The 18,878-nt window shown below is 46.7% G+C and overlaps 1 protein-coding gene across 3 annotated transcripts in view; it reads right to left on the bottom strand.

Annotated features, from left to right (window-relative positions):
* LOC147029449 (zinc finger protein 385D-like) overlaps nt 1-18,878 on the bottom strand; it is a 241,813-nt gene that overhangs the window by 102,540 nt on the left and 120,395 nt on the right. The window contains exon 1 of one of the 3 annotated variants that reach the window (XM_085872502.1): nt 2,739-2,820. The exons of the other annotated variants lie outside the window; for them this stretch is intronic. Coding sequence (XP_085728628.1) covers nt 2,739-2,763 — 25 coding nt within the window. The 5' untranslated portion in view covers nt 2,764-2,820. Of the gene's footprint in view, nt 1-2,738; nt 2,821-18,878 lie in introns of those variants that run through there. 3 annotated transcript variants of the gene reach the window in all.

The following is an 18,878-nucleotide window of genomic DNA, read 5'->3' as shown; positions in this document are numbered from 1 at the left end:
GCTATACTATTTATTATCAGTTGTGTTTATGTTTAGTGTTTGATGCAATGAGTACTCCCTTACTCGAGTTCATATTTTTTGGATAGACGGCAGCACTTACCGGACAGCAGTTCAGTGATGGCAACCGGACGGGAATAAATGCGGCCGTCGATGGGTTGAAAATCAAATCCCACTAACCAAATTTGTGGTAGCCAGATGGGTAACACTGATGAACCTCCAGGGATGGTCGAACGGTCCATATTTCTAGGAGGTGGGCAGGCTCATTAACATGGATTTTTTAATGAAGATCATAAGGACAACAATGCAGAAATTCAATAGAACAAGTCCTACGATCGAGGCCTCGAACACACAGACGCAAACACAGACAAAGGGTAACAACGAAAATAAATCCTCCCTTCCAAAGCACTGGTACCTCAGCCTGGTTCTTGTCGATTTGGTGCTGGGAAGCTTCGTCCAGCACATGCACCTGCCAAACAAAATAGCACCGTCTCCCACCGAGACCAGGAGGAAAGCGCCTCCACCATCCAATGGGATGCGCAGGCAGGATCGCGCCTCGCCTACTTCTGCCTTCCAAATTACAATGCACAAATCCTGCCAGCACCTCCTCGATCAGCTCTCGACGTGCACCAATCCGCTCAATCTGCTCCAGGCGTGCACCCTCGCCAAGCACACACTGTGCGCCGATTCGCCAAGCACACACTCCACACCGATCCACCAAGCACACACTCTTCGTCTTCTCTATCCTCCTCTCTTATGTCCTTGGGGCATGGCCTCCTTGCCTCCCAAACCCAGGAAGGCAAGGTTTCTCCTGTTGTTGTTTAACAGACTCGGTTCCTAGCTTATGGCCATACTTGGAAGAGAAATACATCGGGAAAATCACAGAGGGTAATCATGTACAGGAGAACTTATTTTTACTCCCAAAGCAAATTAATACATCCATCCATCCATCCATCAATACATACATGCGGTTGGTGTTGGCTTAATGGTGAGGGAGGTGGGCTTGAGATCCTTGGATTCTGAATTAATGCCAGTTGGGGTTGACTCTGCCTGTCATCCTTCCGAGGTTGGCAAAATGAGTGCCAGCTTGCTGGTATCCTGTGTCGAAGTGGTGACCCATCCAGGATTGTGCCCAATAGCCAGAGACTGCTTAGACAGCACCAATGCTCTGCATAGAGTATGGTCCCAATGGATGGACACACACACACACACACACACACACACACACACACACACACACACACACACACACACACACACACACACACACCCAAGAAGGTAGATACTTTGAGACCTGGGAGGGCTCCGTTCCAGCTTCTGAAACATACATATGGAAGACAACAACCAATGACACACAAATGTTGAAAGAATGTGCATGATTGGGGGATGCTAGGCCAGCTAGTGCATTGTCTAAGATAGGCTCATGGAGATAATTGCTCATGCTGAAATGATACATATTTTGGTCCACCACAAAAGCCTTCCAAATTTGTAACAGGTTCTGATAGAACACTGACAGCTGTGAGACATGTTGCAGGTTCATGAGAAAAAGTTATCTTTTTAAGTAGGAAATTTTTGGTGGGCTGCCAGCCATGCCAGTGTCTCAAGATACAAAAATCGTTCAACTGTGGTGATGCAGAAGGCCATTATTCAGATAACAACCTTCTATCAATGGAAGTTTAGGAGTTCAGGCTTGAACCAATGTTTTCCACCCCAGAAAAGGTTAAGTAGATACCTCTGGATCGTATTGAGGAGGGCGTTCGGAGTGTGCAAAGCAATCATCTCGGGCCACAATGGAGCCATCAAATTATTGATTCTCCAGTGACAACCCCGAAAGGACAATGTGGACAATATTATTCTCCACGTATTTAGCCAACTAACAATTTTGTTTATCAGATTATCCCAATGTATAGCCATAAAGATTGGAATGCCAAGATACACTCCAACATATTGGATGCTTTCCTTCCTTCTCCCATTGTAAGCCTTTGGGAAGGCCTGGGATGTAAGCCAACAGATGGTGTACAGCCAACCCATAAAGCCTTGCATTTATAACAATTAATCCTCGTGCGATCCGAAGAAAATTTATCTTAGCAATCGAGCAGCGGAGTGGTAGCATCACTAATGCGCATAAATACACAAACATCATCTGTATAGGCAGAGATGACAATTGGTTTTTCAGAAGGCAACACAAGAAAACCTGACAAACAAACCAACAAAAAGACAAACCAGCACATCGGCTATCATTGACCGTGATTAGAGTAAAAACAGGATTATACAATAAGACCAAAAGTAAAAGATGTTCCCAAACCAATCTGTTGTAAAATACATTGAAACGAAGGAATGGTAACACCCCTTGTGTATCTGTAATGTGTGCAGATTACCATGTCTGATAAATCCTTTCTGAATGGGCATGCATGGGCCAATTATAGCAAATATAGAGTAGAAAGACTTTGTGGTGAAATTGTTACAGTGTCTGCTCCTTGTCTGGGACGTCAGTGGTTCAATCCCTGGCCTAGTTATACCAAAGACTTTAAAAATGGTGTGTGCTGCTTCCGAGTTTGTACATATGAACACTCCCCATGGGTTTGAATCCATGAGGAGGAGGAAATTTTCCTTAAGAAATGCCCTGTTGCGTGTAGTGAGAAAGACACTGTCAATGTTTTGGCATCGGCGGTACGCAGAGTGCCCCAGGAAGTGATGGAACTGCCCCCAATCTAATGCCCCAGTGACTGTGTTTGTCTCACCTAACAGTCCTGTATTGTGTCGCATATGCTCATCTGTACGTCCATTTTTGTGAGATGTGGTTTTGGCCGCTCTACTCTCTGAGCCTTACTTAGATCCTGTAAAAAAAATAAGGAATATTAAAGGTGAATCTTAATCCACTTTGGGAACATAAGAAGTCTAGTCTCAGTAACAACAGCCTTGCAAAAGTGAACAACACAATTATTAAAAAGTAATCCACAGTGAACTTTTAGTTTCCTTCTTGTTTACTTCTGAAGACATGGAACTTGGTGGTGTAATGGTTGGAGCAGACATTGGTGGTTCGAACTTTCAATACCAGCCGAGTCTTACCAAGACTAAAAATGATGTGTGCTGCTTCCTTGCTTCACACTCAGCATTCAAAAAGGATAGAGCATGATCAAACAACTACAAGTTGTCAAAAAATGCTCAGACTTGGACCAAATGGACTCCTCCTGCATTTATGTTCCTTGTAAGGACACTCACAGAGCACTACCGTACTCCACGATACCAATATATGTAGGGTTGGCACGGGGAAAAAAATGGCCGCCCGTTCAAATGAGTACAAAATTTTACGCTTAAAAACTACTATTGAGTGAAGTCACAAGCTTTAAAAAGGCCATACCTTTTATTCTCGAATGTTTTCATAATGAACAAGAATTTAAAAATCTGCCAGAATACATCACTAAAATACCCTGTCGAGAGATCGCACAATCGCCAAATTGTTCATCCATAGAATTATTGATAAATGTCATCCTGCCGAGCACAATAATGGCTGAAGCAATTACAATGATTCCAAAAAAGGAAGTGACATTCTCTATTCATAGCGAACGTAGTGAGCTTCATACTCAACGCATGCACATGAGAGAATAGGAAACAACAACAACAACAACAACAACAACAACAGCAGCACAATATTCTGTGGCAATTTGGAATCCGTGTCGTCGGCTATGACCCTTTTGCTTCCGGTTTTTGTCATGGGGAATGATGCGTCCCGGGAGATCAAGGCATCGTCGGAGACATGAAAGACCCAAATATCAGACATGGTTTATATTTCCTCCACTGATTTTAATAAAGATATCTCCCGCATCATCAAAAAATAATTTTTCATCGTGGTTTACATTATTTGATCGCTGATCCCGAATCCAGGCCGAAGTAACCGGAAATTGCAGCATCGAATGTAAGAAGAATTCTACGTTCGCTTCTAGGCTTTGCCTATTCCATATTAAAATTGGGTAAATGCACCCATGCTATCATACAATTTTTTTTTTTAATCTGATTTAAAAAATAAAACACCACAAAAGAGCACCACAGCGATGATGCCATGTTGGAATGACAATGCACATCCTGGTTTTATGCTCTCGTAGAATATGACCACTGTAGCTTTGTTAAGATGGTAAAGTGTTTCGTACCAGATTGTAATTACCAGAGTTATACCTGCAGCTTTTATTTTTTTCCAAAGGAACCAAGTGTTAAACAGCGATGGATTGAACAAATAAGGTGATTAATCGCTTTTATTCTTTGTCTTTCATCTCTTCCTTTTATAAAGGGGTGAGGACCAATGGTACCAAGCTTCTGCCCTGTCTTGCTCATGATACTCCTCCACTTCCCCCTGTCCTCAGGCAACTCTCTCCACTCTCCAAATGCCCCCACATTATTGATATCACTCCTCACACAATTTTCCCATCTCAACCATAGTCGACCTCGTTTCCTCCTTCCTTGCTCCCTAAACCTATCTGCTCTCTTTACCATCCTCCCTTCCTCCATCTGCACCAAGTGTTCAGGCCACTTCAGCCAGTTTTGCATAAATCTCACCATTGAGCTCATCTGGACACCAATCTCCTCCCTCAGTTCATCCATCCTCCTTCTATCAACTCTCTTCACTCCCACAATCCTCCTGACCCAATTGTTCTCGCAGACCTGCAACCTCTGTTGTCATGTCTCTGTCAGTGTCAAAAGATGTCGTGATGGCAATCCGTAAAAGGATTGTGGTGTTATATTGTGGTGTCATTCCTTTATTTTCATTCCTTCTGACCTTGTTTGGATATTTTTTTGGAGATACCATTCCTGCATGTTTTTTTCATTTTTTTGATGTTATTTTCTGACTTGTTAACTTAAAACACATTCCCTTAAAAAAAAAAAAGTTCAAACTGCGAGTCACACTGATATTTGGTGTGATGGGAAAAAGCATGAATGAAAACTTCCGTATCGTTGATGTCATATTGAGGAATCGTTTCAACTCAACCCGTCAACATCATGTGTGAGTGAGCAATGAAATTAGCGGAAGAGCACTGCTCTCGACATTGTATACATTTCATCGCCATTAAATTCAGAATCTCAACTAATGGTCCATTTATCTCACTTTCCATACTTAATTTTCAGCCTTTATTCATGTTTTATTTCCTTTTTGACTGTTATTGTTTCTCTTGATTTATTATCTACAATTAAATACATCATATAATAGTGTTCAAAGCATATAACAAACAGCAATTCGCCTGTGGCTGGAAACAGGAATCACACATTCAATTAACATGTTTGGATTTTATGCCAATTTCAAGGTCACCTTGAGGGAATATGCAACTTCCAGGTGTATCTGCGGAATTTGTTTTTTTTAAACGGATGCTACCTTTATACTCGCAAGTCAAACTGTCACCGGGATGCTTAACATGACATTAAACCCCAAGACAATTTGATGGGAAATACATCCGCTGATGTCGTAAAGTACAGTACTTTTAGAGACACATGATGTGGCACATTACCAGGACTGTCGTTGCTGTCCAACAACATACACAAGGATACACAAGGAACTTGGATGCAGGAGGAGGCCATTTGACCCATCAAGACTGCACTACATCTCCAGCACATAAATTCATTCCAACAGTTTATCAACTTCAATCACTGGGAGAGAGGAATAGGGTGGAGGAGTGTGGATGAGAACTGTGAAGTAAGCACAGACATCACTGGGGTGTTTCATACACATAATATGACAGAAAATTTATTATTAATTGAAATTATAAAATGTAATTTCTTATTTTATTTGTGTTTGTTTTTGGAGCAGTTGGTGGCAAACATGGTTGAAGGGTGAGGAATGAAAAATCACAGAAAACACACTCACCTTTTAACAAGGCCTCACAGACGTCACAATCACGATACAGGTATCAAATGACCGATCCATAGCTCAGCTACCGACCATTTCCACCAATGTCCATGCTGGCCTACCCTCTATTGCGGATGCTTATAGGTACCTAAGTCAAATTTAAACTTGTATACTGTTTCTGATGCCACTATTACCATCCCCACATGCTTTTCCTCTGTGATGCTCCAAGATTGCCCCTTGTATGATGTAATCTCTCTCTTCATTGTTCTTAACCATCCACAGCACCTCACATTTCTTTATGTTAAACTATGTGCTCAATCGATGAAAGCATCAAGAATTTCTTGAATCCGATCACCTCCCCCCACTCCCCTCTCTGCTATCTTAGCTCCAAGCTTAGTGTAATCTGCAAAATTAGAAAGCTGACTCTTAACCCAACAATCCAAATCATTGATGTGAATTATGAATAACTAGCAAAAGTATCCGTCCCCAGTGATGGGAAACGTTGTTAATCGATGAATTTAAAGTATTTCATGCACTTTAAAAAAGGTTACTTGTGTTGCACTCTTGGTTTCACTCAGAGCCAAAGCTTTAAGCTACTAAAACCACCCATCGTGAAATGGTAGTGCAACATCAAGCAACAGAGGTTGGATTTGTCTAAAAAGAGTGGAGACTATCCTGCTTGTGAAATAAAATTTGGCATCAACATTATTCATGCCTGTTCTCCCGTCATTTCAAAAATGAATGTTAAGCTTTCAAACACAGCATGAGAGGTGGCCGCCGCAAATGGGAGGCAGACAAACGTACAGACACACACAGTGGTTTGCAATATGATATACAAGATGACTTCCCTTCCAAGGAACTTCAACACAGAAAGAGACCATTCATTCCATCAAGCCTGCACAATGGTTGCCAACCTATGACAGTGTTTTTTGTACACAGTCAAGGTTCATGGAAGAGCTAGAACACTGAATGCATCAGGACACCACAGAATAAAAGGAATGGTAGAGAGAGGGGGGGGGCACTGAAAGTGAAGTTGAAGGACAAAGTAGAGGAAGACTTGGACAAGCAATGGGTATGGGGAGAAATGGGGATGCACAGGAGGGATACAGAAGGAAACTCCCTCCCTCCTCTCTCTCCCAATTCTCTCTTCCTCCCCCCCTCTCTGCCACCCAACCCTACTCTCTCTTCTCTCTCTCGCTCCTTTCTTTCTCTCTCACTCCTTTCTTTCTCTCTTGCCTTTCTTTTTCCCTCTCTCCCTCCCCCACCCATGTCTCTCTCTCACCGGCCCCTCTATATCTCTCCCCGACCTCTCAATCTCTCTGTCTCCCTCCCCCTCTCTGCCATCTCAATCTCATTCTCAATCTCACTCTCACTCTCACTCTCACTCTCACTCTCACTCTCACTCTCACTCTCACTCTCACTCTCACTCTCTCTCTCTCTCTCTCTCTCTCTCTCTCTCTCTCTCTCTCTCCCTCTCCCTCTCCCTCTCCCTCTCTCTCCCTATCTCTATGATCTATCCTTTTTAAATGTTGAGCAGCAAGCAAGGAAGCACCACACACCATTTTTAAAGTCTTTGATATAACGAATGAATTGGCCGTGGTTTGAAAAACCAACCCCTCGACCCAGAGTGGACCTCCAACTCCAACAAATTATGTCATCAAGTCCACCAAATATTAAATTTATGTTTATTTTGGACCTCTTTGTAGTTTATTACTAAACGTCATTTTAGGTTACAATGCTAAATGGAGGTTTTTATTGAATGAAAAGATCACCTTGCACTGCAACCTTTGTTCAAAGACTTTCATTGTTGGTTACTGTTATTACCAATGCTGACATGGCTTGTTCAACTTTGTGATAAACTTAAGGTCACATCTTAACGCATTGTGAATGAACTACCTATGTTGTAGTTATACGTATAAAATGTATCCCATTTGGTATCATGCTCTTATTCTGGTTGAATGTTGAGCTTTGCCTGCATGCGGAGCTTTTTAAATGCAGACAGAGAAGCGGCCGCCGAAAACGAGAGACAGATGAATGCATGGACATAAACCACGGCTCACATTATATTAGAAATAAAGCTCCACGTACTGATTCCTGAGGTACCCCCACTTATAACCCCACAGCCCAACATCCTCCCATTCAGAGCCACTCTTTGCTTCCTATCACGAGGCCAATTTCCAATCCCATCAGCTACTCGATCTGCCACTCAGCAAGCCCTCACCTGAGCAAACAACCTCCGATGTGGTACTTTATCAAATGCCTTCTGAACATCTGGATAAACTGCATCTACTGCACTTCAGTCAGTCATTCAATCAGAAACTGCTTCAAAGAACACTAATAAATTTGTTAAACACAATCTCATTTTCATAAATCTGTACTGATTGCCTTTAATTCGTTGAATTTTATTTAAATGGTTTCCCATCCAAACCCAAATTAACATCTGCAACTAGAGTGTACGAGGTGCAGTGGAACACGAGAAGCAAGCGTGCCAGCATCAACTCCGCTTTATTGCGCGACCAGAAGCACATTCCTGCCACCCCTAGCGGCCGAGGCATGATATACGAAAACCGAATCACGTGATACAGCACACTCCTCCCCTCATAAAATGACAAGTCAAATGATGAAAGGACAATCATAACATGACAACCTGAAACCCATCAACACTCATAATCCTCCAAGTACCGCGGCCGCACCCTGACCCGCCTCGGACGGGCAGCGCCGCCAGACAGTCCAGGCTCAGACGCCTCCCGGCTCAGTCGAGGTGACACCCTTGCCGGATTCGCGCCATCCGCAATAACAACTGCTCCCAGCCGACCAGCCTGCCCGACGTCCCCGGGTAGGACAGCATCAGGCGAAGACCCCCTGGGCGTCGGCACATCCGGCCCTGGCGATACAACGTCAGGTGCCGGCGACATTACAGGTGGGGCCCCACATCGTTCGGCCCGGGGAGGTGTGGGGGGGGGGGGGTGACGCTGAACAGCGATCATGCATTTGGTCCACGTGCCGCTTCCACACATCCCCACCATCAGTCCGCACCATGCAATTCGCCGGCCCCAGTACCACAGAGACCACAGCCGGCACCCATTTGGAATCGTGGAAATAATCGCGCACCATTACTCGCTGTCCCACATCGAAGCCGCGCATCCGCGTCGGACGCGACACCGCCCCACTCCCCGACCCTCCAGGTCACAGCAAATCCAGTCTGGACCGCAATGCCCGTCCATAGAGACGAATGGCAGGAGAATCACCCGTGACAGGATGAACTGCGTTCCTGTAATGGAGCAAAAAGACATCGACCACCGTCTGCACAGGTGCAATCCCCCCCCCCCCCCCCGCGCAAAGCCCGTTTCAACATCTTAACAAACGACTCAGCTTGCCCATTCGTATAAACTGGCGCATAAACTCATTAAATACACCCGCGATGAACTGCGGACCGTTATCAGAGACCAGGATCTCCGATAAACCTTAATTAGCAAAGATCGTCCGCAGTTTCTCTACTGTAATGTTTGCTGATGTATGCTGCATTACTACAACCTCCGGCAATTTTGAGAATGCATCGATCACAATCAAAAACATTCTGCCATTAACCGGGCCCGCAAAATCTACATGGACCCTCTGCCAGGCTCCGTCTGGCGTAGGCCATAGTCCCGAAGCTCAACGCAGGTTATCAGCATCTGTTTGGCACATGGCGCAACGCTTAACCAACTGCTGAATGTCTTTGTGCAACCCCGGCCACCACAACAGGCTACGAGCAAGACTCTTGGTCTTCACGATGCCAAGGTGACTGACATGCAGTTCTTCCAAACACCGCTGCCTGAACTTCGGTGGAATCACCGTCCTCATTCCCAACATAACGCACTGTTGGACCAACGACAGCTCTGATGCGCGTGACGTGAAAGGTTGAAATGCCGGTGTCGAAGGCAGATTGCTCCAATTCCCGTAGAAATCGCCTGGACGACACGGGTGAGCACCGGATCACGAGCCGATTCCACCGCGACCTGTCTGGCCGTGACCGGCCCGCTTTGGACCTGACCCAGCGCGAACACATCGACCCGGTCGGCCAATTCAGACGCAGCTGGACCCTCCGCACATGGCAAGCGTGAGAGCCCGTCGCAGTTAGCATGCTTCTCAGTGCTTCGGAACTGAATATCATAATCGTAAGTATCAAGAAACAGACACCACTGCTGTATTCGCGCGGTCGCTACCACCGGCACCCCGCGTTCGGGTCTCAGGATGAATTGAAGCGGTTTGTGATCTGTCTGCAAAGTGAAATGCCGCCCCAGCAGGTATTGATGAAACCTCCGCACACCCCAGACGAGGATGAGAGCCTCGCGCTCGATCTGGGCATATCCCGCTCTGCTGCGGACATGGTCCGAGATGCAAAACAAACAGGCCGCTCAGAACCATCGTCCATCCTGTGGGAGATCACTGCCCCGATGCCATATGCAGAGCTGTCGCATGCCAATAGGAGCAGACGCGCAGGCTCGTAGTGCACGAGGACCGTATCCTCTGTGAGCAGCCGCTTGACGCGGTCGAACGAGGCCTGGTGTGCAGGCCCTCAAGCCCAGCGCTCGTCCTTCCTGAGCAACCGTGTTAACGGCGCAAGTTGTGAGCTGAGCCCTCGCATGAACCTTTGGTAATACTGGGCCATACCAATGAACGAGCGCAGCTGCGTCTTGTCGCGAGGCGGTGGCATGTGTTGAATCGCTTCCACCTTCCGAGGACCTTTCAACAGCCCCTCCGGCGTGATGATGTGCCCGAGGTATTCCAAGCGCTGCTTGATGAACGCGCACTTGTCCCTGTTCAAGTGCAGGTCGCATGCTTCTAGCTTTGTCAGCACTTGGGCAATGTTCGCAAGATGCTCGTCCGCTGTTTTCCCCGCAATGAGCACATCGTCCAGGTAGGTCTGAGCGGGCAGGCCAATGCAAACCTGATCCATGGCTTTCTGCCACAAAGCTGGGGCCGAAGCAATCCCAAAACAGACTCGGGCATATCGATAGAGTCCTTGACACGTGTTGATTGTCAAAAGCTCGCTACTCCCGAGATCCATCGGAAGGTGAAAATATGCATCACGCAGGTCTAGCTTCGTGAAGTATTGACTCCCCGCCAATCGCGCATATATTTCATCGATTGACGGCAGTGGATATTGCTCCACGCTGAGCCCCGGGTTAACCGTGGATTTGAAGTCCCCACACAATCGGACGTCTCCATTCCGTTTCAGCACCGTGACAACCGGGGTAGCCCAATCTGAGCACGACACCCGTTCGATCACTCCACAGGCCTCCAGCCTATCCAGTTCACCCTTGACCTTGTCCCGCAGGGCATACGGCACCGGACGTGGTTTACAAAACCGAGGAACCACCCCCTCCTTCAGGAAGAGTTTTGCCTACATGCCCTTGAGTTTCCCAAGGTCGTCGCCAAACAAACCTTGATGTCTTTGAAGAATCTTCTCCAACTGATCCTCCCACCGGCTCGGCACGGGTTGCACAAGGTAAACTGCGGCCCAGTCGAGCCTGATGCGGGCCAGCCAATCTCGGCCGAGGAGAGACGGTCCCCTCCCCCGCACGACGTACACCTGAAGCGTGGCGACCTGGCCTTGGTACCGCACAGACACGTCTGCCATCCCGACTGGCATTATCTTCTCGCGGGTGTACGTGAACAGCGTGAGGTTGGACCTGATAAGCTTCAGGCCGTTGAGTCTACACGCGGTCTGTTCGCCGATGATCGACACAGCCGCTCCCGTATCGACCTAGAACGTGATTGGCGTTTTGTGCACTTCGACTTCCACCGTCATCGGGCGCGCCGCCGCCGGGCCAATTGAAAACAGGCCTATCAACGGCCGCCGGTTCCGTCCCGGGTCGCCTCGCACATCGCCGTCCATGACCTTAATGGTGGCCGGCGCCCCACGGCACACACGCTTCAGATGACCCACCTTGTGACAATTCAAACACACGGTGCCTTTATACGGGCACGCACGGCGCAGGTGTCGACCTCCACATCCCAAACACGTCCGCGGGCCCAATTCGCCGCACATGCGGCCGCGCGGCGACGTCCGACCCGCATCGAAGGTCGAGCATGCGTCCCGGGGTGCTCGCGACCCCGCGTGGCCGGTGATGGCCCGAACATCCCCGCGAGTCTGCTCGACCGCTGTAGCCGTGCTGACTGCCGAGTCGAATGTAATGTCGTCACGCTTCAGCCGTAGAACCGCTGAAACCATCTTCACATCTTGTAAACCAGCGATAAAATGATCTCTGAGCCGCGCTGGACGCTCCCCCGCCGTGAACTTGCAGGCCACGGAAGAATGCTTCCGTGGCATTCAAAAAATCAGCGACGCGTTCCTCTGCCCCTTTTGAGAGGCGAGCGAACTGGTATCGAGCGAGCTGTAATGACTTCTCCGGCACCATGTGTGCTTTCATCTTCTGCACCATGTCCCGAAACGACAGCCCGTCATCCCGGGGCTTGTCCGGCGCCACCAAATCACGCAGTAGTCGATAATGCTCCACCAAAAGCGAAGCGAGCAAGATTGACTTCTGTTTGCTCTCGTCGACCACATCAGTCGCGTGGAAATAGCATCCCAATTGTTCTGAAAACAATCCGAAGTCGTCTCCGACGAAAACGGGCACATGTCCGTTTTCAACCATCCTCGTCGCCAACTAGAGTGTACGAGGTGCAGTGGAACATGAGAAGCAAGCGTGCCAGCATCAACTCCGCTTTATTGCGCGACCAGAAGCACATTCCTGCCACTGCTAGCGGGCGAGGCATGATATACGAAAACCCAATCACGTGATACAGCACAGCAACAACTTTCCCATAACTAAAATAAAACAAACTGGTGTATATTTCCCCAATTCCTCTTGAGAACCTTTCTTAAACTCGAGCGCCGCGATCGGAGATCGCTGATGGTTTCCGGTGGAGCCAATTCATAATATAAGCCAATTGGTAGCTCTTGAAATTTTGCCTCATAATGATAACAAACTGTTTTTTTTTGATGCACCATGGACACCGAGACTAAACACTTAATGCTTCCCTCTGGGTTCCCTCTGGGAACCATAATAAAAACAAAGTTAAATAATTTTTAAAAAAATCAAATAATGGAAAAATTTCAAATTGAAAAATAAATTTTAAAAGTTGAAAATTTTTAAAATAAATAAAATATGAAATCATTGAAAAATCAATAAAACATTGGAAAAACAAACAAACAAACAAAAACGTCACCTTGTCTTAGCTTACTTAGCTGTTTCTTAAATTCATCCACTCTTGTCTGGAACTCCTGCAAAAGCCCTTCTTCACCCCGTAGATGGATTCTCCCAGCTAATGGCAATTCTCCTGACTTTTACATAAATGTTGAAACAAAATTCTTGTTTAGTAAGCCTGCCGTCAAGAGCCAATATAGAAAGAGATAACTAACTGTGTGTGATGAAATATTTAGTAGGCTACAAGCAGAGGAAAATACAGAAATGGTGGAATGAATAATATATGAAAACGAAATTAAAGAAGCAATATTTCGCACCTGACTCACCTTGTAGAAGAGTAAGTAACAACAATCTTAAAAGGGTGTTGTCGTGACCTTTCCAGACAACGAAGACAACCACCCACCAGAGACCGCTAGGGCTGGCACGATGGCTAAGAGGGAGGCACACTCACCACTAAGCTGTCTAGCCTGGGTTCTTATCCCAACCCAGCTATAAACTGTCATCCCAGTGTTTCACAGGCAGGGTGATTCATCAATGTGTGTGCCGTCCCTCGGATGGACGTTAAATGGGTGTCCCGTTTGCTGGCATTTGTTGGTAGATGTTAAAGATCTCACGGTGTCCTTCGCAATGAGTAGGTGAGCCATCGCCAGCACCATGAACAAATTACAAATTCCTGCCATAACCAGCAGGGGCCACTGCGTCAGAGACACAGCCGTGCCCTCAGCCAATGATGATACCCTGCAGCCTGTGCTGCAAACAAACGAAGAAAACCATGGATCACTGATCTCTATCTGACATCAGTGGTCTATGGTGGTTGATGGGGTGTCAGAGGCCCAATTCAGAGGTTGGGTTTTCTGTAGGTGGTTATGGCAGGAATTTAGAATTCGGTCAGGGTGCTGGCAATAACTCGGCAATTATTCATCAAAAAGGACCATGGTATGATTAATGTGCCTCAGCAATCAATGTTTGCAGAATGTCCCCAACATTATATCCCACCTCATGGACAGATGCAATGCTCCTTTTGGGAAACACCAGTCTAACAGTTTAGAGGTGAAACAAGAATCAAAACCAGAATCGACAGCTTAAAGGCAAGTGTTCTACCTCTGTGCTGTGGCACTACCAAATACAGTGTCCGAAAATGAACTTTTTTTTTTTTTTTTTTTTTTTTTTTTTTTGTATACCTTGGTCGAGGCTCGTATGAGAGCTAACACACAACTCACAGCAATGAGGCATGAGACAAGAGGGGCGGGAGTGGAAGGGACAAAACATTGGGGAACAGACACAGGTGAAATGTGGAAGGGAGAGGGATGGGGATGGGACGGGGAACATGGCGAGGGGAAGATGGACATTAAAGGGACTTTCAGGAAGGAAAGCAGGAGAATTGAAGGAAGTGGGCTTGGGTGGATTATCGGGGGTAGAAAAGATCGAGGATTTGGATGGGGGAAGATAAGAGGTGGTGGTGAACAGCTGTTTTGAAAGCCTGGAGGGAAGAATGGGAAAGAATAGAGTGAGGAAGTTTATTCCAAAGGCGGGAAAAAAGAGGAATGAAAGAGTGAAGATGAGCAGTGATTCGTGATTTTGGTAGTTTTACCAGAAGGGGGTTGTTGGCGGACCTTGAGCGCCCTGTGGAAATGTGGTGGGGACAAATCGCAGAGAGAGCAGGGGGGGCAAGGCTGGAGAGGAGTCGGTAGAAGACAGAAAGACCACCGACCAACCTGCGGTGATTGAGTGAGAGGCCCAAAGACTCAGCTTCATTGCCGGAGATGCCAATGATCTTAAAAGCCCTGGTTTCGACAGCGTGAAGTCGAGAAAGGTGGGAGGCAGGAGCACCAGCCCAGAGGGGAGAGAAGTACTCCATCAGGCTACGGACAAAAGCTTTGTAAGTGGTCAGGAGCTCAAGAGGGCCGAGGAAGGACTTTGCACGACGGAGGATTCCCAGTCGGCGACTGGCTTTTGAGGCAAGGTTGGAAATGTGACTTTCCCAGGAAAGGTCATGGCAGATAGTGAGACCCAGAAGCTTGAAAGAAAAGACTTCTTCCAGAGGATTGTTGAGAAAGTGGATGGGGGGTGTTTTGTAAACGGTCCTTTCGAAGAGACATAGTGAGAGTGTGAGATTTGTCTGGATTGAAAGACATGTTCCACGTGTTGGACCAGTTTGTGATTTTATCCAGATCTGCAGTGAGCGAAGAAGCTGCTGCTTGCCGGTCTGAGGGATGACAGATGGTACGGCAGAGGGTGGAGTCATCGGCAAAGAGAAATAGAGGATTTTCCAGAGAGTCCGAGAGATCATTGATGAAAACCAGAAAAAGAACAGGGCCCAGAACGCTACCTTGAGGAACTCCAGCCTGCACAGGAAGAGGGGATGAAAGAACTCCATTTAGGGCCACACGTTGACTGCGACAGGAGAGGAAGTCTGCGAGCCATGAGTGGAGATGGCCTTGAATACCATGGGAAGAGAGTTTGGTGAGTAGGGCAGGGTGCCAGACTGTGTCAAAAGCACGTGATATGTCCAGGGATACGGCTCGGATTTCCTGTCTGGCATTGAGGACCTCAATCCATTGATGGGAGAGCAGTAGCAGCATATCTAGGGTAGAGTGACCTGGTCTGAAACCAAATTGATGATTGGAAATCAAGCCATTGGAGAAGAGGAAGGATTTCATGTCTGAAGCGATGATGGATTCCATAACCTTGCTGATGATTGGGAGAAGGCTGATTGGTCTATAGTTACAGGGATCTGTTTTTGCACCTTTTTATGCAGGGCAGTGATGTTAGCAGATTTCCAAGCAGATGGCAGATGACCTTGGGAAAATGAGAGGGTGAATAGAACAGAGAGAGGGTGAGCAAGAGCAGAAGAGCAGGCTTTGAGGACACGTGGGCTGATGCCGTCTGGACCGGTTGCAGAATCTGACTCGAGGTTTGAAAGCAAGCTCTCCACCGTGTCAGGAGAAAAGGATACAGAGTCCAGGGACAGTTGGGTGCGACTGGGTAAAGTGGGTAGAGATAGTGATGGGTTTGGGACACAAGATTTAGCTGCAAACACCGAGTTTAGACATTCAGCTTTATCACGTGTGGAATCAGCAGTGCGGCCATTTGAGGTAAGGGAGGGGATGGAGGGGGAACATACACCAGAAACAGATTTGATTAAACGCCACCAGGATTTTGAGGAGGGAGAGAGGTTTGAGAGTTCAGACTTGAGATGAGAAAGATGTTGTTTTCTGGCTCTCCTGAGGGTAGCTACACACTTGTTCCGAGCTTTGTGGAAAGAACTGAGATTGCCCTCAGTTGGGTTTGCTTTCCATGAGGCAAAGGCAAGTTGTTTCAGGACAACTGCCTCGCCACAAGCTTCAGTAAACCAAGGGCGGGAGGAAGGGTAAGACAACTGAACACGAGAGGGGATAAATCTGTGCATGAGGGAGAGCAAGTTTCTTTGAAGGAATTCCCAGGATGAGTTGATGTTTGAGAAAGTAGTGATAGGAGACCAGTCTGTAAGTTTGATGGCTGCTCGGAGACCCTGCCAGTCGGCTTGAGTGAAATGCCAGACTCGACGGCGGTGAGGTGGTTCTCTGATAACAGCCAGAGAGATGTCCACTTTAACAAGGACGTGGTCAGAAGAACCAATTGGAGCGAAGGAAGAGCAGCAGATATTGTCAGGGAAATTTGTCAAAATCAGATCCAGAAGAGATGGAGTACCATTGGTTGAGATCCGGGTCGGGAAGTTGACCGATTGAGTCAGTCCCAATGAGTCACAGAAAGCTTTTGCTGATGTCCCATGGCAGGTGAGAGAGGTACCCACACCTAGCCAACTGGCGTGATGACAATTGAAGTCGCCACATAAGAGGAAGAGAGAGTTTGGATGAGAAGATAGAAGATGGTCCATGTTTTCGGAGAGTGAGGTGTAGATGGAGTCATCACTGTTCGGTGGACGGTACAGTACACATATAAACATGAGGTGGGAGTGGAGGGGAAGCCGAAGCCAGAGGTATTCCTGGGGGTGTGGGGGAGTGAGAGCAGTGCAGGGAGAGTGAGGAATAGAGTCTTTGATGAAGAGAGCAACACCTCCACCAGGACGAGGCTCAGGTCTGTCATACCGTAAGAGGGAGTAACCAGGGAGAGATACTTGGGAGTCAGACACGTCTTGGGAGAGGAAAGTTTCTGTTAGGCAGATAATGTCTGGTTTGTCAGTGGCAACCTGCATGGAAAGATCTGAAAGGTTTGAGCGAAGGCCCCGGATATTTGAGGTCCACACTTTTAATGAAGAGGTAGGGGAGGAGGCTTTGGGTGCAGGAGGTGGAGGGGGCGGGGGAGGGTAGGACGAGGGACGAGGGGGGAGGTAAGGAGGGTTGCTGAAGGAGTGTGGGGTATTGCAGAATAGCGAGGGAGGGGGCCGAATGAGGAGGAGAAAAGGCTCTCTGGTGCTGGGAGAGAGGGGGGACAAGAGACAAGGAAGATGGCAGTTGAGGATTTGAGGAGGTGGAGTGAAGAGATGGAGGTGAGAGGGCAGTGGAGGGAGGCAGGTTGGTGGATGAGAGGGGGGCAACTTAGAGAAGGAAGAGTGAGGGGGATGAAAGGTGGGAGAAAGGTGAGGGGGAATTTTTGAAAGAGGTGAGAGGGAGGCTTAGAGGGAGAAGAGTGGGATGGTTGCTTTGAGAGTGAGAGTGAGGGGTGAGGGGGTGAGTTGGCACTGAAGTTGGAAAAAAGAATGGTTGATGGAAAGCGAGCATCCATGGCAAACTGTGGTTTTTAAAAGTTTTAGGTCAGAGATGCGATTTAACACAATTCTTGATGGATGCAATGAAGGCGAATTCAGAGCATGGAGAGAAGAAGCGCTGTAATAGTTGGATTTTTTAGGCAAGGAATGAAGGAGAGGTCGAAATGAGAGCAGTCTGTTAAAATAGCAGAAGAGTAGTGCATTGTGAAACAGTAAAGAGTACCACATGTGTGAGAGAGGAAGATGAAGCATTATAAGATCGTTTTTGTTGTTAATATTAATGTATGAGAGAGTTCAACAGATTAGGTCATGGAAGTGTAAAAAAAAAAAAAGAAATCGAGGAAGACGAGGAGGAAGTTAAGAGGAAGAAGAAGTAGCAGAATCGGGAGAAGTTGAGCGTGTTGTTGTTGTTGTTGTTGGGTATATATATATATATATATATATATATATATATATATATATATTTTTTTTTTTTTTGAGATAAGAAAGAGATTAGTTGGGAGAATGGGGGATGTTTGGAAAGTGGGGAAGATGAAAATTGAAGGTAATGGGGAGGATAGAAATTGAAGGAAATGGGGAGAAAAAACAAACAAACAAACAAAAAAAAAACGATCGAACACCAAGTGGAACCGGTAGGCCTCAAGCCTAGGACTAGGCCTCAAACACCAGGTAAGAACGTCGACATAAATACTCACAAAATAGCACGATTTTTGAAACAAAACCGAACTAGGAACACACATTAACATGTAGGTGAGAAAATTAAACAGTTAAAACGGGACAAAAAACAACCGGAACTTAACTTTGAGAATGTCAGCAGGGAGCCCCGAAGGAGACCTCTTCAGGTTACCAAAAAGTTTGGATCGCTTTATTGTTATTCGAGATACTGATGTAAAATACATATATATATATATATATATATATATATATATATATATATACATACATACATATAAATACATACATATACATACACACACACACACGTAATAGACTTGTAAGTTTTTGTTATGCCTCCGCACGATGGGTGCCGGAGGCATTATGTTTCCGGGTTGTCCGTCCATCCGTCCTCTCGTTTACGCGATAACTCAAGAAGCAAATTGTAGAATTTCATCAGACTTGGTAAAAAAAAAGGTAAAGTAAGACAGGG

The sequence above is a fragment of the Eptatretus burgeri genome, chromosome 3 (genome assembly GCF_056783735.1).
Source record: "Eptatretus burgeri isolate ZD-2024b chromosome 3, Ebu_testis_v1, whole genome shotgun sequence".
Lineage (NCBI taxonomy): Eukaryota > Metazoa > Chordata > Myxini > Myxiniformes > Myxinidae > Eptatretus > Eptatretus burgeri.
Note: the sequence above shows the minus strand (reverse complement) of the source record. Positions and strands in the feature narration are given on the sequence as shown.